This window comes from Bos grunniens, chromosome 14 (assembly GCF_055505025.1).
Source record: "Bos grunniens cultivar Pamir isolate PY7600 chromosome 14, Bosgru_T2T1.0, whole genome shotgun sequence".
NCBI lineage: Eukaryota > Metazoa > Chordata > Mammalia > Artiodactyla > Bovidae > Bos > Bos grunniens.
The window spans coordinates 13101296-13124905 of record NC_141178.1 but is presented as its reverse complement, the minus strand read 5'-3'; the positions used below and the strand labels follow the sequence as shown (position 1 = coordinate 13124905).

Sequence of the window (23610 nt, the reverse complement as noted above, 5' to 3'; positions counted from 1 at the left end):
ACTTTATCTCTTCTTGCTATTTTCTGGAATTCTGCATTCAGTTGGGTATTTCCTTTCTCCTTTGCCTTTCGCATCTCTTCTTTCCTCATTTTTTTTTTTTTTTTTTTGAGATGGTTTTGGCCACTGCCTCCTGTACAATGTTACAAACTTGTATCCATAGTTCTTCAGGTACCCTACCAGATCTAATCCCTTGAATCTATTCATCACCTCCACTGTATAACCATAAGGGATTTGATTTAGCTCGTATCTCAGTGGTATTTATTTAACATTTAATACATGTTGAATGATTCTAATTTAGCTTTTAAATAAAAACTTTGGTCACTACCAATAAACACAATTTCATGTACTTTCATCCTAGTCATTACTATTCAATTTATCTTCTACAATGTACAGCAATCTAGTGTATTTGTAGATAACTAATACTTTACTGTATAAGGCAAAAACATGTATTTAAGAACAAGTTAGAGAAAGAAGACTGCAGCTCAACTACTGGAATCGTTCAGGAATAATGGTATAGTTCAAAACTACCTATTTATAAGAATTTCAGCATAAAAGACATAAACATTTGATTTTGTACAAAATGGCCATTTTATGTACCTGACCCAAAGGCATGAACTCCTGTATTAAGGTGTATTCAATTTAACGTTTTTCTTTGGCATCTATGGGATTTTGTTTCCTTTATGCCAACAGTTATCAATTTCATTAATGTACTGGGGATCCAGTACAGTCCAAGTAAGTTTCATTAAAAAGAATAGGATGAGAAATTGGGACCAAAATGATTTCAGGTTTATAAGTAAAATTCTTAAGTTTTACAAAAAACACAGAAAAAAGTCTGGAAGAAAACAGTCTGGATTCTACTTGCAGGTAAATTCCATGAAAAAGAGGCAATTTCTGTTTACTGCTTTACTCCTAGTGCCTAGAATAATGCCTGAACCACAGAACAGCGGGCCCAACCCTTTCCGGCACCAGGGACGGACCAGTGTCATGGAAGACCATTTTTCCACAGATCAGGGTACAGGGTGGGGTGGGGACATGGTTTCTGTATGATTCAAAAGTATTACACTGACTGTGCACTTTATTTCTATTACATCAGTTGCACCTTAGATCATCAGGTATTAGATCCCGGAGGCTGGAGACCCCTGACATTGAAGACACTCACAGCTCTTGAAATGAGGTAAAATATGCATAATGTCTCCGTTAACCTTAGCAAGGGATAAAAAATCTTCAAGTTACAACATGCACAGAACAGAAGATAAAGTTGTAAAATACTTTTTATTGTAAAAACAGAGTCAATAGAGGTTGCCAACATAAATGTTATCTCAGAACATTTCCCCTTGGTTCTTGAATTTGCTAGGTTTCTAGGTACCACCAACTCTCCATCAGCACATGTCAGGTTTTATGGTTCTTTTCAGATACGTTTATTGATTATGTGTAAATATTGCTTAGAAACAAAAGTCCATATGATATTAAAACAAACAAAATGCCTGCTGTGCCTTTCTTTCACATTTCCTACAGGGAGACCTATCTCAGGCACTTTCACAATTTAAAAGTTAAGTTAGTGCCTTAACCAAACCAAAGAATCCCCTGTCACAAATTATTAAATCAAACCTCTCATGACATTTGCCATACATCCAGATTTAAAGATTTTAAAACAAAAGAATTTAGAATTTAAAACAAACTTCAGGCTGATTTTTCGTATTTGAAAGATTATTTGCAGCATACAAATGGAGAGAGTAGTGCAAAATGCATCAAGTTTTATATGATAAATATACTTTCAACCTAATGGCTGCCTCAAAAGCAAAGAGTGAAAAATTACCCCTTCTCAAAAGCAATCTAGACGGACTCAATAAAGTTCACAATTTAGAAAGATCAACTGCTGCTCTACTCCCATAGATTGCAAAATGATTTCAGAAACATATTAAAACATACAATTGTTTTACAAAAATAGAAATATTGTTTGGGACTTTACAAAATTTTATAAAATATAACACTATATTTGTAAATTCGAGATAGTTTCACACTGAAATAGAAAATACTTCCACAGATATGAAGTCTATCAAACTTAACTGGTCTGTACTGACCATCCTCCTACATTATTTCTTCCAAATCTTTATCTGTGCTCTAGCATGAGATTTTTTTAAAGAGATTGTTTATATTTTGAGAAATTGTATAAGATTTTTCATTCTAGAAACAATGTTAAAGCAGATGAAGTTATACCTTAAAAATATGTCAGTGGATAAAATGCAATAACCATTTGTCCTTGGTAAATTTCAAACCAAACTCCTAAGAATGACAATTATAATTTGGTACCTATAAAAAGTAAAAATATAATCACAATAATGTTTTATGAAAAAATATTCATACAGAATGAAGGACCTCAAAATTTAGTTACCTGTAGCTGTCAAATGAGAAGTATTTCCTAATTACACCCATCTATAACATTCACTTTATTACCTCAGAAAGCACCAGTGTAGTTTTAAAACAAACTAGAAAGTGAGAAGGTAGGGGCTTATTTCATGCAACAGTGCTATTATGATAAGGCACCACCTGGTATATGAAAAAGTATTTCCAAAACATGTATTTCTGTTACTGATATCTTAACCTTTAGATAGGATGGTTAGAAAAAAGCTAATAACATAATTCACTAACCATATCTTACTCCTTTCTCCATCCTTTGCTTTTAGTTTTTCCATATAACAGAACATATAATAAACAACAATGCAGCACATGATATGTTAAATATCTCTTCCCAACCATCCAAGATAGTAGTCTAGGATTAAAACAAGAAACCAAACATTTGTCTGATACATTTGCAATAGTCTGTCCCTGTAGAAGAATAGGGAGCTGGGGGAGGTGAGGGGAGGTGGCGGGGGGAGGGGGATGATAACAGGACCTATTTTCTATAGAGTATACTGAGGCACATAGGTTGAAAGTTTCTCAGGCAAATTCATGGCAAGAGCAAAACTGAGAGAAAGCTCAGAATTTTACATTCCCCCAGAGCTGATTTCTCAGATAGTCACACCCAATTAAATATTTATATATGGCCTTAGTCACTGCTATCATCATCATCGTCATCATCAGATACATCATTTAAAGGAGGCTTCAACGACTGACTGTAAGAGTCCGATCTAGCAGGCTGGCACGTGGCCATGTCCCCAGTAGAAAGCAGGTCATAGCAGAAGTCACAAATCCGCACAGGCTTAGAGGACTGGCTGGGAAGAAGAAATCTCTTTTCAGAGCAGGGCCCACAGACAACAAAACCACATTTGCGGCAATGGTGACGACGATTAACAGGTGTGAATTTTGCTTTCTGACAACGCATACATACAGTTGCCTCAGAGTCAGGAACCCAGACGGCAGCATGTTCATTACTGGGTGTCTTCCCACTTTTGGAGAGTAAATCAGTGACACACTTATTTATATGATTCATCCATTCTGACTTCTCAGTGGCAGTGGCAGCATAAACTGCAAATGATTTCGTTGGTGTCTTGATCAGCCATCCATTCCTCAAGTCTCCCTCATCTTTGATGGAATCAATTGTGACATTTTCCAGGGGAATAATATGTTGTTTGTTATATTTTTTCTTCTGGATGACAATATTGCCATATACAAGAATATCATTAAATAAGAAAAACTGCCTTGCTTTGGGCTTTTTTCTGCACAACTTAGTCAATACGCCTTCGCCAATAAGAACACGTCCAGGTATAGTTAAGGGTTGGCCAGCTGCTCCAAAACAGTTTTCTACTATATTTATACGTCTAGTATTTGCTTCACTGTTTGCCAAGCGATCCACCATCTTTTGCTAATAGCCTTAAAAAAGAGAGAGAGAGGAATCAGCACATACAAATTATAAATGCATGTAAGTTTTTAAAAGTGACACCATCTAAATTTAATCTTACAAATCATTGCTTTTACCCCAAAGCAAAGTTCTCCAATTGTTTCTAAAATAATCACTAAGCACACCAAAAGAGGTAATCTCTCTCAATTTTCATAATCATCAAAAGCACTTATTAACCATCTCTATATAGTACCATACTAGTTAAGAGGATATTTATGAAAGAATAAACTTCTTACAGATGTAAAACAACAAATAATTAGAAAATTAGTAAGTCATCAGTTCCATAAAATTTAATCTCAGAGGTATTCTGAACAAGAGGGTCAAATATTATATTAATATAAACTAAGAGAAATGACTAATTTTTCCAGTAAGCTCTTACCACTGAGCTGAAGCCTCAGTTCTCTCACCTGGATTACTAGAATGGTTTCCCAACACATCTCACTGCCTGAGGTCTTGCCCCTTAATCAATCTTCAGGCAATAATTTCACAAGTGCAAATCTGATCATGCCATTACTCAAAATTACTTCCCTTACCCTATAAAATGCAGATCTTTAGTATGGCATTTAAAGCCCTTCATTATCTGGTTCTTGGTTATCTTCCCAGACTCATCCTAAGTCACTCTTTACCTCAAATCCTATGTTCTAAGAAAACCCTATCAATGGCAGTCCACTTCAACCACCCATATCTTCTCTCACGCTGTTGCATCCTTTACCATTCACTACCCCCAGCTAACTCTTACTGTCCTTCCAAACTCAGGTTAGGTTTCATACCTACTCCAGGAAGCCTTCCTTAAACTCAGTTAGACTGAACACCTGCCTCTGTGCTCTTCATATTCCCTGTACCTTCTGGACTCACTCTTGTGGAAGGACTGAAATCTGTCTTCTCCACAGGCTGCAATGGAAACTAAAGGGCACAGATCATCCGATATCTACCTTTGAAACTCACATCACCTGTCACAGCAAAAGTGCTTAAAAATGTTGACAAGAACATCTTAGCAATATGCAAAACCCATATTAATTTAATTTTAAATGAGCATAGATTTAAGCTCTAGATCTAATTTTTCCCCCAATCTTGGGTCCTTATAAAAGACTTCTTGCCTTCCACAAGAATGGACTCTGCCCCCGAAAGTTATTCCCAAGAATTAATGACAATGCATGGCTCCAAATTGTGATGGCCTCTCTTTCTAATTAGGGCAAATCTGCCAGCCAATTAACACAAGTGCATCACATAAATAAAAAACAGTAAACATACAAAGAGGCTTGATTCCATTTATAATTAAGTCAGCAAATAAAACATTAGGATATATTTTCATTCAGCAGATTAACACAATTATTTAAATTTCTTAGGAAGCAGTTCTATTACGGATATAGGGACAGTTACCCTCATATACTACAGAAAACATGTGCACCTGTAGGTCCAGGCGCTTAAAAGAAAACTGACTTGAGGGCATAAAGATATGTACAAGGGTATTCAATGCAGCACTGTAACAGAAAAAAGGAAAAGCTCCAATGTTTTAAAAAAGGAACTGGTTGAACAATTAATATGCTAAATATCTGTTAAGAATATGACAGATCTAAATACAGTGATATGGGAAAATGTTCAAGACATTTAGGTGGGGAAAGCTGAACATAATGATCTCATTTTTGTTTCAAATATATACCAAATTTCATCAAATCTAAGATCCTATTGATTTTTAAGATAACAGTCTCATTTTATGTGCTATTGAGAATGAAAAATGCTGCCAATTAAATCACAGTAAACTCCTGATTATAAGAATCCCAATTTTAAAGACACAAAATATAGTAAAACCTGTTCATCTTTAGACTCAATGAAATATGATATAAGCGCATAATCATAGACACTAGTTAAGTATGTAAAATTAGAAAACTATATACTATAATATCCACAATGGTTATTTAGCTCTGGGAAGTATAATTATGGATAATTTTTCATAATTTACATTATAGTCAAACACTCAACAAGTGTTTGTTAGGCACGGCGTTAGGTACAGGAAAAAAAAAAATCTAAAGAACACAGGCAAGGTCCCCACTTTTCAAGGCTTACCTCCTAGTTGGGGAGGAGGTAAACAGGAAAAAAAAAAAACAAAAATCAAGAAAATTTGTGCAGTGGTTTTCACATTTATTATTTTCCTATTTTAACTGTCTCAAACTCCTGTGAAATAACTAGAGAAGTTTTTCTCTCCCAAAGAAGCATCTAGTAATATTAGCTGAAATGTGAGCTGAAGGCATGAAGAGAGAGATTCAGGCAAACAGTCTGGAATAAACTACTCACTGGGAGCCCAAGCAAGAGCTAAGCACTTCACATGCGTTGCTATACTTCCTACCCAGAACAACTTTATAATAGAATATGCACTATTAGCTCCATTTTACAGATGAGCAAATGGACACAAAGGAGTTAAGTACCATGCTCATGGGTGTCACAGAACCGGGGCTCAAAGCTGATTCCCCCGTGCTGTAACTAATATATTACGGCACACTAATTATTCCTTAAGGCTCCACTGACTCTACAAGAACTAAAAAAGTTACTGCTAGCCTCTGGATCCTCACAGTAAACCCTAAACCTACTGAGGATAAAAGAATACTAATTTGAGAAAATAACCTGAAAGGATAGGTCATCATTATTTATTTGGCCAGTCTTCTGATTCTGCAATGTATGAAGCCTGAATCTCTGTTCATAAACCTCTTCCCCTGTTTAAAAATTATGCAATGAAAGTGCAGTTTAGGGCATTAACTGTTACTTGGCTAGAACAAATAGCTTTCAAAGTTTGACAGTGACACTGATATGAAATGTATTTCATATTGCAGTGTTACAAACATATATAATTCAACTATGTATGATGCATTCTGCTGCTGCTGCTAAGTCGCTTCAGTCGTGTCCGACTCTGTGCGACCCCATAGACGGCAGCCCACCAGGCTCCGCCCTCCCTGGGATTCTCCAGGCAAGAACACTGGAGTGGGTCGCCATTTCTTTCTCCAATGCATGAAAGTGAAAAGTGAAAGTGAAGTCGCTCAGTCGTGTGCAACTCTTTGCGACCCCATGGACTGCAGCCTACCAGGCTCCTTTGTCCATGGGATTTTCCAGGCAAGAGTACTGGAGTGGGGTGCCAATGCTTTCTTCGGATGTATTCTAGCATCTTCATTTATTTCAATGACAGCTGTAGCCCATTTGATTGACTTCCGTAATGGACCATAACCTATTAATATATTTGAAAAACAATGAGCACAAAGAACTTAAGACCTTTGGCCTCCCTTCCCTTATCCCTGTCAGTCCTGAAATATTTTCTGACAAGGGGAAGCACTGAGCTTGAAAACCCCGGAATATACAAATGCCACACACACACACACACACAGAGAAAAGAAGGTTGGCCGGGCACAACAGGGAGGGACTGAGAGGATGAGAGACTATCAAACGGGAAATCAAAATACCACCTTTAACTGGATAATTGCTAGATACCCCAAAGCAGGTTCTCAATAAACTGGATTTATAAGGCATTACCCTTTGGCCTAGGCTGAAAGAGGACCTCTACCTTCTCGCAGAGTTCAAATTCAAGTCTACCACCTGAGGTGCCCCAAACAGTAAGAACTCTCAAAGAGTTTTGTGAGGGTATCAGAATGCAAGAATACTGAGGCTAGCCAAAGAGCGAGCCCCTTGCATACCTGCAGGAAAAGAAGACAACTATTAATATAAAATGTGGCCCAACTGAATTTCTGTCTACTTTTCTTAGGCAGGAATACCAGTGAATACAGTAAGAGCTAGGAAGAATAAATCTTCTGGCAGAGAAGGCTTATTTAGGATAGATTCCAAGAAGAAAAATTACTGGGTCAAAAGGCACCAACGCTCAGAGCACAGGCTGCCTTTTACAGGGTTTCCATTCTGAAAGGCAATACCAACTTACCACGCAGCACAATGACTGTACCGACCCATCTTGTCTCACACTGAATATTTTCCTTTAAAAATTTCAGCAGCGTAGATTTTTTTAAATGCAGATTTTTTATTCATTTCTTTTACTTCTATTTATTATGTCTATCCATTCAAAAACTGTTTACTGAATACTTTCTAAATGCTGGATATTATCCTTTTCCTCTCAGAGCTCAGAGTCTAGTAGAGAATAAAGACAGTAAGTAAGTAAATGAACAGGTGATTCTAAAAGGTGAAGTGCAATGAAGGAAATCAGCAGTGTGCCAAGATATAGGGAAAAAACTCATTTATTCAATAATTCAAAGACTTCACTGAGGTGGTGCTACACAATGGGTCTTAAAGGATGAGGAGTCAGCTTTACAAAGGAACTAATACTATGAACAAAGGTCCTAAAACAGGAAAGAAGAGTACTTTCAATTTAACTGAATGTTTTATTTTATAGCTACCTAGTGAGGCCAGCCATTTTCTAATATGTTTACTAATCTGTATTCCTATGTTCATCTATTTAATTATTAATCTGTATATTATATAAAAAGGCTATTAACCCATTTACCTCAGTGATTTTCCTAGTATATTATTCTGCAATTTTGTTTATGGTGTTTGACACAGAGGGAGTTTTTCGTAAGTAGTTATACTTATATATATTTTCCTTTGTGATTTTCTTCCCATGACTGCTAAACTTTTCTTATCCAGATATCAGGTGTTCCTATTTAGTATTGTCTTATTAGATGAATTTTACATTTAATGCTTTTATACACCTGAAATTTATTCTGGCATAGGTGAAAAACCCTTTTTTCTTTTCAAATATTCACACTCTAAAGATGTTAACTGCTCTAGAATCATCAAATACTGTGTGACCTCAGGTTTCCATACTTATAAATGGAAATAATAATAGCTACGTCAGGAGAGGATTAAAGGAGATAATGTATAAATAATGTTCAAAGCAAGTAGTCAACATGTGGTAGCTATTATTTATTGGTATTAATAATCTAATCTACTGATTTATGATGTTCTCTCATATTAAACTTTTATGCAGTATTGTAACACTACTTCTGGGCTGTCTGGTCTAATCCTTTACTCTGTTTTTAATTCTTTTGTCAGTAACATGCACCTGGTAAAACCAGCCTAGAGTAGTTCCCATTATTTAACATTTTACATGTTTTAGCTAATCTCCTCTGTTTATTCGTCCAGATGACATCTTCTCAGAACAGTGGTTCCCAACTTAGCTACCTGAAACCACAGGGGAGCTCTAACCTTTAGAACACCAGAAAGAACAGTCATCTCAATGTACCATCTGGATCCAAAATATTCTTTTCATTTACTTTTATTACATTAAGTCATTTTACAACCAACTTACAGCAATACGAATAAAGGGATAGTAAAAAGTAACTTCAAGAACAATCTTTGTAACAATTTAAACATAGCAAATTTCTTATTCCATGTTTCTGTTATTGAATGCATACAGATGCAAAACAATCTGTATGTTTGCAAATGATAAAAGATGTATCCCTTATATCCAACTAACTGCTCGTAAGTTATTAAGCATGAATCTATAATATTTCCATTTGCTTTTAGGAACATTGTTTACTAATCAATTCTGAGTCTTGAGAAATCATCAAGAAAATCATCAGTTGAAGACTTGCAGGCTGAGATTTCACTAATAATGCTTTACCATCATCATTAAGTCTAAGTGTAGCCTTTTCTTTCCACTTCTGACTTGTCTAATCGCTCTGAAATGTATAGTTTTGCCCTTTTATCGTCATTATATGGAAAAGATAAAATTAAAAAAATCTATATTAGCAAATATGTTAAAAGAAAGCTTAAAATAAACAGAAAAGACTAAGAAGGGTATCTCCAAACTGCTCTTGTATCTTTTTGAAAAATGATGCAATCCTTTGGTTAATGCAATAATAAAACTGAAAAATGGTGCAATGGTGGTATTTTATCACTGTATCATCCTTCTAGGCAATTACTTCTATGTTCTTTTTTTTGGGGTGTGTGTGTGGGTGGGGGGGGGCTGTTAATAATTCCTAATAGTAAAATGCTTCAAGATATAGGAAAAATAAGATCACTAAAATCCTGTACTGTATCTTAGATTTATACATGTCTAATAAGCGCATATGGTAACCACAAGCTATGTTATTTAGTAAGTAAAATTTCCTTTTTGTTTTGAAAATCTCTAAGAAATAATAAAATATATAAATATCATTCATTACAAATATTTAGAACCGATTAAAACAGAAATTCAAAAACCAAAATTGAAACCAACAGACTGTGATGATGAATATAAAAGGTTAAGAAACATGGTTATCTAGATCTCTCCCCAATATGTTCTGATTTTATTAGTCTGAGGTATGTGGGGTATGGCCTACACTGCTGCTGCTGCTGCTGCTAAGTCGCTTCAGTCGTGTCCGACTCTGTGCGACCCCATAGACGGCAGCCCACCAGGCTCCCCCGTCCCTGGGATTCTCCAGGCAAGAACACTGGAGTGGGTTGCCATTTCCTTCTCCAATGCATGAAAATGAAAATGAAAAGTGAAAGTGAAGTCGCTCAGTCGTGCGACTCTTAGCGACCCCATGGACTGGAGCCTACCAAGCTCCTCCGTCCATGGGACTCTCCAGGCAAGAATACTGGAGTGGGGTGCCATTGCCTTCTCCGTGGCCTACACTGATATCCTTTAAAATTCCCCAGGTAATTCTACTGCGCAGCTCAGGTTTAGAACCATGTTAAATTACAATAAATAAATGAAAAAAAATAAACAGACCAAATCCACTGAAATTTTGATGAATTCATATTATAGTCATAAATTAACTTGGATTAAATTAACATCTTTATAATTTCAGATGTTCCTAACAGGTTGATACTATCTCTTCTCAAGGTTTTAACCGTTGGGTTAATGGGCCCAGTAACTCTGTAGGTTTTGTATCACAGGATTATTACGTTACTTACATAGATTCCCAGGTACTTCATACTTTGGTTGCTATTTTGAATCTCTTTTCCACATTATATTTTCTAATTCATTATATGAAAAGTACTAATATTTCTGTTAGTTTCTTCCCATATCCAGCCACTTCAGGGACCTCTACATTCTAGCCCACTCCGGTATCCTGGCCTGGAGAATCCAATGGACAGAGGAGCCTGGCGGGCTGCAGTCCCCGGGCCGCAGAGGAGGACACGCCTGAGCGCGGCACAGCACACATTCTAACAGTTCTCCACATGACTTCCCTTGTCTTCTTTTTCAGCAAATGGTGTCTGGCAGCCTTAATTCATAGTTTAAAACAGCAAAAGCATACCGAAAATAAAACAAAGAAATCCTCTTAACCTTTAAGGAGTCAGCTTTATAAACCAATTGTAAAAAATTAAACCATCCAAAGTTTGAAAAAAAGTTTTCCTGTAGACAAGAACTGTATTTGAATTGTCCAAGTTCCACTCTAGTCTTTTGCTAGCCTTGTTTCTAAAGTTAATATGTTCTTCAATGGAGTGTCTACCATCTGTTAAAAATGTAATACTAGATGAGGCGGCAAAACTCTCTTAAAAAGAAGAATACTAGTTACAATTGAGAAGCAGTCCAACTGTCACAGAATACTATGGCCCAGTTCTTCTTACTGAAAACCAATACTTCGTTATCTCATCCTTGCAGGTGACTTTAAAACAAAAAATCATCTAATTTCTTACTTGAATCCAAGACATCTGATATCAGTGAGAATGAGTATTCATTCAACTGTGCACTGTACCAGAAAAAACAATAAACTATGAACCAAAAGACCTGGATTCTCATCTCAGCTCAGGCACTAAGTAAGAGATTTCATACAAACTACCTAACCGCTCTACACCCACCCACAGCAGCCACCACCTTGGATAAAATAATCTGCAAAGCCCTTTCTGTCTTTAAAATAATGAACTCTGATAATAAATAAGTCATACTTCTTGTTTACTACAAGACTTTGTTGTTTTTGTTTTTTTGTTTTTAGTCACTAAGTCGTGCCCAACTCTTCTGCGACCCTATGAACTGTTGCCCACCAGGCTCTCTGTCCATGGGATTTCCCAGGCAAGAATACTGGAGTGGGTCGCCATTTCCTTCTCCAGGAGATCTTCCCAACCCAGGGACTGAACCCGCAACTCCTGCATTGGCAGGCAGATTCTTTACCACTGAGCCACCAGGGAAGCTCACTACAAGCCTTACTTGCCTACAAATTAATTTTCAATCAAATTTTTGACTGTGTCTTAACATCAATCAACATTTTAAAATCTGTGTTACTGCTGAATTCAGACTACAGCAAATGTAGAAGGAAAAGAAGACACAAACAGGAAAGCAGGGAGGAAAAAGATATTTTTAAAAAGCAGCAACTATCAGAGGTACATCCTCCTTGGGCAAATGTGTAAGTGTTACAGCAGACTATCCCTCTCCTAATACACCTAAGTCTAATGAACAATAATTCTACACACCTAAACAGAGGACAAAAGGTTTTACTTTCGAAAGTTATATCAATTCTTACCTAGTTATATCAATTCTTACCTGTATCAATTTACCTATATATAAATTCTTACCTAGAATTTCCTGATTATTATTATCAGGAAATTCTAGGTAAGATGATCAATAAAAAACTAGGATAATAAAGCAAGAAACAGTTGAACATGTGGCAAATTAAATTTGGGATTTTAATAAAATGTATTTATTCTATCAATAAGAAAAGACAAAGTTTTTCCCTCCCCTTTCCACTAGGACGCCATTTTTTTTTAATGCATGGTTTTCCATTATACTTTGCTACCTTCAGAAATATTTATTCCATTCATTTGACTTTACTATGCACTTGGGAAAAGCCACTGAAGACACAATAAAGCTAAAATATATGGTAATAAGTATTAAATATGCTCAAAATAATTATTCAAACACTAACAGGAAGTGAAAAGTAAAGCTATGACTAATTCAGCATCTCAGTAAAGGCAGTTTCAAATAGGTTAGGCATGATAGAAAAACTCACCATGGTATATAAAGAACAACTAAGCCACAGTTGAAGATTTTCTAAAATTAATTTAGAAAACCAGAAGGGTCACATTATGAATTTTAAAAAACGGTCTTTAGAGAGGGGAAGAATATGACCTCAAGCTGAAACAAGTCTTCTAGTCTTTAACTTGCATTTAAACCACATCACACAAGACAACATTAATATTCTTTAACTACAGCTATGACCAGGTAACTCTCTATTCAACAACCAAAGGTTCCCTGGCCAACTAAATCAAATCCAAAATCCTTAATCTAGTATGTAAAGCCCTTCAGTTAAGCCCCAGCCTGCCTATCTATTCAGTTTTGCCTTTCTGTATGTTCTCTTACAATCAAATCAGACTACCAGTTATTCCCAGGATATGCTCTGGGCTTCCTCCCCTCCACCTGCTACTCTGAAATCTTATCAGTCAGTTCAGTACCTCACTGCCACGTGGTGTTTCACCTGTACCATTTTATGGCACTTACAATTCTACTAAATTTTATAAAAATGTCTATGTCTGCTTATTATCAACAGACTTGGAGGTTCCTGAAAAAAAAGAACATCATTTCCTACAACTTTGTATGCCCAACAGTGCCTACAAAATTGCTTGCATATACATACCAGCAATGTGCACTGAGCAGTTAAAAGTGGCAGCAACTTCTCAATCTTGGGTTTTATAAAAATCAAAGACATCACTTTTGACATTCATAGTACTAATTTTCACACAAAACAGGAACCACACCCCACACATCAAATGCTTCACTAGGCCCACAGATTTTAAATTTACAGCAAATGTTCTGGTCTATTTAACTGTAGTATCTAATTATGAATTCTAAGTGTTGAGCATAGCAGATCCTGTTTTTAAAGTCTTAATCTTATGATAATATGTAAAAATGATTTCTTCTCTTGCCAAAAAGCACAGCTGTTTAGTTAGCAAATAAAAAATGATGATGTATGCGTATTTTCATCAACAAATTTCAGATTAAAAAACTGCATCATTTCAGAAAGTATTTGTACAGGGGCAGCTGTACAGTGCTGACAGCTGTTAAATCATTGTACAATATTTGAAAAATAAAGCCGGTACCCATCATAGCCCTAAGAGTAGTTACAATCTCATTACATTCAAGACTTTATGCTTTGTGTTAAAGGGAAAAAAAGAATGAACCAGACACTGGGAATTAAGACGTGTTTCCAAAAAGTTTTAACGAAAAACACAGTGAAATAAATACTATAATTAAAAAAAGTGGTAAGGAAGAATGTAGCAGGTGAACACTTGAAACAGGTTGTGAAAAAAAAAGTTGAACTTCAAAAGACAAAAAAATGATACGGCATAAAGCCCTACAAGTAAAAATGTGTTGTAAAAAAGTTACATGTACTCCACTCCCTTGCTTTTAAAATCAGAACTGTAAGGACTCCTAATTTTTAAAATAAAGTGTTTCCACCTCTCCCCCAGAAAAAAAAAAGTTACATATACAGCTGCAGAAGAGGCAGTATAAGAATTATTTAGCAGAAGAAGCTATTTAGTGGAAAAATGGAGAAAAACAGGGGAGAGATCTTGTTGATTCCTGAGGGTTCTTTTCAAAGCCTTAGGAATGAGTGGCCTGATTTGATCTGGATTCTTTTAAGATAACTGTGGAAACAATGAAAGATTTCACAAGGGTGAGACTGAAAGCAGGACCCAGCTGAAAAATTACTACAAAAGGGGAAAGTTGAGGCAAGTCTGAAGTTTGCAACAGGAAAAGAAAAAACTGGTAAGGTTCAGGACTGCCATAACTAATTAGATGTGGAAGAGCAAAACTGAAATTAAATCCCTGGGTTCTTAGTGTAAGCAATATGGAAGCTAGAAAAATCAGCAATTTTCAGTTAATTTCAAGTAAAAAAAAAATTTACTGATCACTTTGTACAAAGGTTGAAGTACTCAAAACTCACACTTTTTGTGAAGCAAAGTAGTCACCAAGCTTATATACAGATATATGTAATTCATGTGTTATACATTAGGATATGTTTCCAAAAGAAAGAGGATGATGGGAGAAACTGATAAGGAAGGAAACAAAACAAGAAAGTGTTTGGTACGCATATAATGTGCTATGAACAGAGGAATATGATTACCTCAAATCTGTGCACTCAAAGTCTAAAGGAGCAGAGGAAAAACAAACCAAAAGATAAATTTTTTTTTATTAGAAATATAAAAAGAGTGATGAAACCTCAGGCCAAAGATTATGGTTGGGAGTAACTTTGATCAGAGGGAATATTTAGAAACAACTCTTAAATGACTAGAAATTCAAGCTAGGCCTTAGAGCAAAAGTCAAACTATTTATGGGAGAGAAAGAGATAAAGATGATGATGGTGTTCAAATACAATAAGGAAATAACTGAGCCCAGGCTGGAGGAAGCAGGGTCTGGGGAATGTATAGCGGTAAAGCAGAAATCTGACTTTACTATATAGGCAATGGGAAGACTAAGGTTTTTAACTAGGAAAATATTAATAAGTACACACAGGCAGAACACATGACAAGACTACCAAAGATGCAATAATGAAGGCAAAAAAAAAAAAAAAAAGCAAGGGTATATTACAATATTCTCTAAACGAAAGGTACCAAGTCTAAGCCACAAATTTGACACCAGAAATAAAAAAGGGAAGATGGAAGTGAGAGAGATTGCTTCCTCTATTACTAAGGTAAGGCAGAAAGGATTTAGCTACCAAGTGAATGTGTTTGAAACTGAATGTAAGATAACTTCAAAGGTTTAAGCATTGGGCAGATCAGATGCTAGCTCTGTTCCAGGAGGGAGAAGAAATCATTCTGGGACATACTTATCTTGAAGTACCTTCAGGGTATCCATCAGACAAACATCTATCAGACAATAGAAACACCAAGAAAAGCAGGAAGCTCCAGGACATAAAGGGATTTAGGAGTCATCTGTGAAGAGATGACTGTTGCTGCTGTGAATGAGAGGAGAGAACAGGGGACTAACCTTTGGGGAATGCCTAGTTTAAAAAGGAGGAGAAGAAGCAAGAGAAGAAAGAAGGAGACAAGAGAGCACAAAGCACCTTTTCAACACGCTCTCACATGTCCTCCAAGTCTCAGAGACTAAATAAACTCGTTGTGCCGGAAGGCCACAGTAGGCACTGAAACGCGGTGGGAAGAAATCAAGAACTAAAGGTAAGATATAGTAATATTTCAGAAAGCAGAGTTCTTTGACCCTGCAATTTTTAACCACAGTTTATCCTGAAAAATAAAACTCTTGGGGGTGGTAGTAGGGGGCTGTAAAACACAAGTCTTCCCAGTGGCATCAACTCTAATAGCGATAAACAGAACCTAAATTTCTAGCCCTAGAAAGGAATGGCTAAATATAACATTTCAAAAGCCAAATATCAGGACTTCCCTGGCGGTCCAGTGGCTAAGAATCCAAACTAAGATACCGCATGGAGCAATAAAGCCTGGCCACTGTAACTATGGAGCCTGCGCCACCACAACGAAGTTCCCTGCATGCCGCAACTGAGACTTGATGCAGCCAATTTTTTTAAAAAAGCCAAATATCAGAAAACATTTTACTACATAAACATTTTAAACTTCAACACTGGGGGAGGCAAGAATTAAAGTTAAAGAAAAACTGTTGCACAATGTGGCAAAGGATCATTTTTAATATATAAAGGGCTCCCATAAATCAATGAGATAAAAGGAAAATATTCCCCCCCAAAATGGGTAAGATACAAATGGCAATTTCCAAAGGAACAAATGAAGTGAAAAGTGAAAGTCACTCAGTCGTGTCCAACTCTTTGGGACCCCATGGACTATAGAGAGCACGGAATTCTCCAGGCCAGAATACTGGAGTGGGTAGTCTTTCCCTTCTCCAGGGGATCTTCCCAACTTAGGGACTGAACCCAGGTCTCCCGCATTGCAGGCAGATTCTTTACCAAATGAGCTATCAGGGAACAAATGAAAACAACCAGTAAATGGAAAAAACATTGGCTCTCAGTGCTAATCAATGAATTAAAAATTTAAATGATGTATTACTCACCTAAGATGTGGAGAAAATGAACATGCATAGTCTTCAGAGTGTACTGGAAAAGCTTTTCAAAATGCCATTTTTGGCAATGTAAGCACTTTAAAAAGTTTCACAATTCTACTTCCAAGAAAAATGCAAAAAATAATTAGACCAGTGTACAAAGCTGTTCACATGAAGATATTCACTGTAGCTTTGTCTATAATGCTGAAAAGTCAGAAACAACCTAAACATTCAACAAAAAAAATTATGGCAAATCCATACAACAGATTTTTAGATAGCTCTTCAGAGAATACAGATTAATATTTAATGTGGAAAATTGTTAAATATGGCAGTTTATGAAATAAAAGCTTCTAAACAGCACATACAATATAACTCTTTTTCTTTAAAGTCTGGAAAGACACCCACCAAAAATTCAGTACTACTGGTTATCTCTAAGTATTGATACTAGGGTGAAATATTTTGATACTGCCTAATTATTTTATATTGAACATATTCTCATAAACAAAGAAATGGGTTTTAAATTAACAAAATACAAAGAATATTTAGAAAAATGAACACAAAATTATGGGTATAATTAGGGGCTTCCCAGGTGGCTCAGTAGGTAAAGAATCCACCTGCCAATGCAGAAGAAGAATACAAGAAGTTTTTTTTCTTCAATTACTGTTTAAACGAAACAAAGTATAAAGAATTAAATGTAAATGTAAAGAAAAAAAGATGAAAGAGTTGATGCAAAGAAGAAAACAGAAAATTCACATCATAAAATCCACAGAAGGAAGCAAGGTCATCTGTTAAGAGTCAAGTGTTTCAAAACTGGGTTTAGCAACCTGAGTTAGGAGTGAAAAGGCAATAAAGAAAATGAATCAACTTTGGGATGAAAAAAGATTAGAAATGAACTAACACACAGTCAGCTGGAACACAAATATTTAAGTCATGATAGATGTGCTTTTTTCAGGGGTGCTAGGCAGGGACAATGGAGAAGGAAATGGCAACCCACTTCAGTGTTCTCGCCTGGAGAATCCCAGGGACAGGGAAGCCTGGTGGGCTGCCGTCTCTGGGGTCGCACAGAGTCAGACACGACTGAAGCGACTTAGCAGCAGCAGCAGCAGGCAGGGACAAAAGAAAAAGTAAAAGGTGATATTTACAAGTTGAGAACTGACCAGTAATATAAGGTCGAGGAGAGGAGGACTGTGTGGGACTAGTGGGTTCATAGTATATGAACTACACAATTCAAGATTGGGAAAAAGGAAGAAAACTAACAGCCTAGGAAGGATTGCAGGTGACCATGAGGACAAAAAGTTGGTTCACTGGTTAGGATGGAAAAATACAAAGACAGGCCCTGGAATGCCAATCTCTGGCCACAGTTTGAGACCTGAGGTCTAAATGATGACAAGGTTAAAGAACACAGTCACTCATGTAGGTCATTAATGTAAAATGGAGATGAAGGTCACTGGACTTTTCTAGTGAAGTGTAGCTCTGAATGTGGCGTTTCTGGCCTGAAATAAAGGTAACTATTACTTTAATCTCTGTGCACTTCACTTTCTTCCAAATTCATTCTTTCTAACCTGACAGAAATTTGGCTGGTACTTAACCTCTCTCTGCACTTTATTCAACCACAAAATGAACAGAATAAGGACATAAGAGACTGAATTAAATGAATGGTTCTTAACCCTGACTGCATATTAAAACAAAGAAAAAAAAAAACTGGCAAAGCTACCTATACTTTGATTCCAAAGCCAGTAACTGTAATTAATTTGTTGAAGGGTGGGGTTCAGGCATCAAGTATTTTTAAGAAGCTACTCGGGGAATGCTAATGTGCAGCCAAAGTTGAGAACTGAACTAGGTATTTCTACAGGTTCCTTCCCTTTTAAAACTTTATAACTCACTGCCACTGTGCTCATTTGCTGATTAACCTACTGAACATCCTGCACCAAGCACTTCCACAAACATCTTAGTAAACACTGGAAGGCAAAGTTTCTGTGTCCATTTTACAAACAAGTTCAATGAAGGTTAAAGAAATGAAGTGACCTGTTCAAGATTCAAGAGTCACAAGCTAGAATGGAGCCTTGCTTTCTCTAGCACTCACAGCAACTACTTGAATGCCTTCTGTTCTCTTCCCAGGACCCCCCCTCCTCCCACCCCTAAGCGAAGCACAAACTTTGTGATTTACGGGTTGACTGGAGAGAAAATTATGGAAACAAGGAATTAACCCCAAATTTTACAGTAATTTTATTACAGAATTACAGAACACCACCTAAGGAGGGTTTGCAATTTAAAACAGCACTGTGACAGTGTATCCACGGAGCACATTTTATTCACTTAAGCCAACATACACCTTGCTATTAAGCACACAGCTGGTGTACAAAGCTGGTTCCAAAAATAAATTCATAAACAGAAAAGCAATGTTTATGTTTTCCAATAAGCAAGATGTTCTAAAACAAAATTCTAAGACAATTCTAAAAAAACAATAAGTGACAAGAGAAATGAGGGTGTTCTATCAAATAACTTAAATGTATAAACATGATCTTCAAAATTTTAAGGCATTAACTATTTCTACCCAGTGCAAACACTAAATACAGTTGCACTTTAAAAGTATGATTACTATCTTTTTGCTGATCCACTGTTGCTACTTCTTTGATTATACTTCAGTACATTATCTACTTGGAAATTTCATAAACATTCAAGTTCTGTACCCCCAGTCCAAAATTAGTTGAGTTACTAAGATAAAATCTCAAAAAAAAAAAGGGGGGGGGCAATTAGAAAAGATCTAACTACTTTCACTCTTGGAAAGTGCAACTTAACAAGAAATTCATGAAGTATATTTACAAAAAGTGTATGTGTATTCATCCATTCAAACCTTTTCTGAGCATCATGTTCTCAGTACCCTGAGGATGAAGAGGCAAGTCAAAGCTCATGTAACCCTTGCTGTTAAGGAAGTGCCATGGCAGAAAAAATGTAATATTTACTGGGATGCATCTGAATAGATAAGTGACTTATTCTTGGGGAGAAGAGGGGGTGGGATAAGGAGAACTGTGCAAAAAAGTTTTAAAGAGCATAGGCTGAGTATTTTTAAGAGGAAAAATTTCAATACATAAAACCTTGGAAATGAGGGAAATTCCTAGGAAATACACACACACTAAGGAACTAAATTAAAATCAGAAAGAGCAGCTAGGACAGAGAACACAAAATGGACAGAAACTGCTCCAAGGGAATGAGTTAAGTATCCTGCAAAGTTACGCTGTAAGAAAACTGAGAAGGCTTCAGTTATAAGACCTCAGTTAAATACCAAGTTGTCCGCTAGATCTGTGACAGTTAAATCACCTCAATTCCAGGTACCTTTTCAGCCAGAAAAACACATATGTATAATGGCAATCACCTGACAATGAAAAAACAAAACAAAAACTAGGAATATTAACATCAAACCTGAGCAGAAGTTCTATTTTAACCTACAGATTAAGAAGAGAAATTCTCCAAGACATGTCGAAGGATTTATCTTATTTGTGATTAAGAATGCTCTCAACACAATCAACAAAAATCTGGAAGCCCAGATGCCTTTATTAAAACTAGTAATTGACATTCATTTACTGGGCTGATTCAAGCTGAATCTTTTCTGATGCCTTGGTCAGTGCACCAGTTTTATTTTTTGAGGCGATTACATGTGCTTTCCAAATAAGTAACTTAATACCATTCACCTCCAATGCTGTGACGACCCGAAGAGATTAAAAACAGAAGCCTTCCTTAATACTGAATTAACCTGAAGATCCCACGAGCTACCAGAGTACAGAAAAATGTAAATACTCAGAACACGGTAGGCATGCACCTTTATAGAACCAAACGGAGGGGGAAAACTTCACAATGTCAAGATCACTTCACCTTACTCTTAAGGGAACAACACACGCCTTTCTTTCAGTGAACGGTCCTGGCTTTCTTTGCTGAATTTCTTCAGTAACGCACTAAAAAAACAACCAACCTTGAGTCTATGAATTACAGAGAAGGGCTTGGTTAGCTGTAACCTTCATACTACTCGTTCTTTTCACCGCACACGCAAGTTACTATTACAACGTAGTAAGAGCGCACGGGGTATTCAAGCCGCATGAACAGCAAGCTGTCGGCCTCCCAACAAAAATTTTAAAGAAAAACTTTGGCATACGACTTTAAAAGACTCCAAATAAGAAAGGCGTCGGAGCCAGCACTTCTATCAGGGCAAATTATGCGGTGCCATTTTTTTTTTTTTTTTTTTTTTTGGCCTCAAATCACATAAAAAGACGCTGTTTAAGTTCTCAAATTCCGTAAAAAGACGCTGTTCAAGTTGCAAGGTCCCTGACGCCCAGACCCTGCAAACTTTCTGGACAGAAAGACGCTGGCACCCCAAGACGCCAGTGGCCACGACGGACACCCGTCTTCACGCCCTCACAACTTCTCGCCGGACCTCGGGGTCCCCCTCCCCGCGGGCCGGACGAGCACCGGCGCGGCCCTCCCTGCGGCCCGCGAGCCCTCCGGCGGGCGGCCGCGGCCCCCTTAGGGCGCGGGGAGCCGCCTGGGAGCGCCCCGTTTCTCACAGACCCCAACATGGCGTCGGCCGCCGCCGCCGCCGCCGCCCGAGACACCTCCCCGCGCCGCCGACGGTCCAGGGACCGCGGGGGGGAAGCGCCCGGAAAGTTTCGCTTCTCTTCTCCCGGCCCTCCGGGGGGCCGCCCGACGACCAAGCCCAGGCTTCACCTACCCAGCCGGGCGCGGACGGCCGCAGAGGCGAAGGTCCGACTTCTCCTCGTCCCGGGCGCCGCGCGCGGACTCTCCTTGCCTCCCGCCCCAGCTTCGCAGGGTGTGCAGCCAGCGGCCCTGCGCAGCCGGCGCGCTCCGGACGCGGCGGGCGGGCGGGCGTCGCAGACGCTCGCAGGTGACCCTCCCGCCCCTCCAGTCGAAGCCCACAACGGCCGGCGGGGCTGGCCTCTCCCCTGCGCGCGCGCGCACAAGCGCGCCGCCACCCACACGCCGGGCGCGGGCGCGGGCACGATCACACCCCCAGCGCTCGCTCCCCGCCCTTTCTGGCCTGCTCCTCCGCCCCGCCCTGGCAGTCCCGCGCGCCGGGGCCGAGGGGGCGGAGCCAGCGCGGAGGCCACACCCGCCTGGGCGGCTGGGGCTCGGGATTGGCTCCTCTGCTCGGAGTCGAGGGCGCGCGCCCTGACGCGGATTGGCTGCACGTGCGACGTCTTTTACCTGGGCTGCCGGGCGCAGGCGAGCCCTCGGAAAAGACGGTTCACCTCCTCGCGAAGTGCTTAACGACGCTATAAAAATGGAAGGAGGGCTGGGCCCCTTTTCTGTCACCCTGAGCGGGCCTCTGCGGGGAATTCAGGAACTTTCCGCAACCGGGAAATGAAAGCTTTGGATTTAGCTGCCCAAGGCGTCCGGCTAGATATCTGTTTGCTACATCCCCCTAGCGCGCCCGTTCCTGCCCCCTCACGTGTTCCACTTGCTTGCCCTAAAAATCCTACCGCTGGAAACACAGGAAACGACGGCGGCAAAACATACCCCACATACTCCGCACAGCCTTTTAAATGATGCCTTTATTCCCTGACTTAGAATTCTGGTCTTTCCCAAAATTTTCTGTGATACCACAAACGTACTTCACACACCTGGAAACAGTGATGATGGTATATAAGGTTGAACGTGCCCTTCATTTATACCACAGCTAAGTGTGCTGGTGGGTCCGTGGAGACGTAAAATATGCCTAAGATAGACAAGGACTGCGGGCCTGGTGAGGGGGGGAAGACTGCATATTCACTTCAAACAAAAAGTGAATAGGCAGAAATTAGATTTGAGTAAAGTTTACCTCTTCTGTTGATCTATTATATCAAGATTTTGAAAAAATACCTCTCTTTTTCTTTTATATTTTTGTTTTCTTCATTTATGTTTTTTCTTTTCTTTGAAATAGTAACTTTTTTTTTTTTTAGCCTTTGTAGCCACCAGAACCCAGGCCACATAAAAGAGCACCCACCTAGGGAACATAAAGCAGGTCTTGGTTCCAACCAACTTTCTTTTGGTCTGGGATTTGTCCTCTCCAGATCTTCCACCTCCCATCCTCTTCTGTTTGAATATATCAGAAACCAAAAAAAAAAACTAAACTAAAGCAAATGGCAATGGTGAATTTTTTAAATAGGAAAACAAGAAATCACCATCACAGAAACCTTTACAAGTGTTAGATGTAGTTATCTGTAGACAAGTACAAATGTTCCTAGAACTTTCCTCTCAACCATCACCATACCCCAACTTCATTTTGCCTCATTCCCCCTCTGCATACAGAATAGCCTCTGTCAGTGGACAGAAGGATGGATTTACCTCCAAAATTCCTTTAAAGTTTGAGATTAGGAATTGCTATGTCAGATCAGTTGTCTAAGGTCTAGTCTAAAGTGATAGGAAACATTGTTAATCACTCACCTATTAGTAAAAATGTTTGCCCTCTCTCACCTCCCATTATATTTATTTATCTTACCATAAATGTCATGGGGACTTCCCTCCTGGCTAAGTGGTAGACTCTGTCTGTCAATATAGGAGACATGGGTTTAATCACTGGGTCAGAAATATTCCCTGGAGAAGGAAATGGCAATCCACTCCAGTATTCTTGCCTGGGAAATTCCATGGACAGGGGAGTCTGGTGGGCTACAGTCCATGGAGTTGCAAAAGTCACATGACTTTGTGAGTAAACAACAACAAAAGGCATGGACTTAGCAGCCAAAAGGACTACTCAAAGTTTGGCTTTACCACCAGCTACACAATATGAAAAGGTAAAAAGATATGACATAGGAAGATGAGCACCACCCCCCCACCCCCACCCCACCGCCTCCCA

General features: G+C 38.4%; 1 protein-coding gene across 2 annotated transcripts; it reads right to left on the bottom strand.

The window, feature by feature from the left end:
• Positions 1–1253: 1253 nt before the first annotated feature.
• On the bottom strand, positions 1254–21757 carry PLEKHF2 (pleckstrin homology and FYVE domain containing 2). Of its 2 annotated transcripts, XM_086335999.1 has the most exons (3): positions 21490–21757; positions 6912–7052; positions 1254–3810 (listed from the first exon to the last, which is right to left on the bottom strand). In XM_086335999.1, the coding sequence occupies exon 3, from the start codon at positions 3794–3796 to the stop codon at positions 3047–3049; it is 750 nt and encodes a 249-aa protein (XP_086192125.1). In that variant the 5' UTR covers positions 3797–3810; positions 6912–7052; positions 21490–21757; the 3' UTR covers positions 1254–3046. The 2 variants fall into 2 exon arrangements, with proteins under 2 accessions (XP_086192125.1, XP_086192124.1); XM_086335998.1 differs by lacking the exon at positions 6912–7052.
• Between the last annotated feature and the right edge of the window lie 1853 nt (positions 21758–23610).

Excerpts from the sequence above, each read along its gene's own strand:
- PLEKHF2 (XM_086335999.1), bottom strand. The coding sequence starts at position 3,796 with ATGGTGGATCGCTTGGCAAACAGTGAAGCAAATACTAGACGTATAAAT.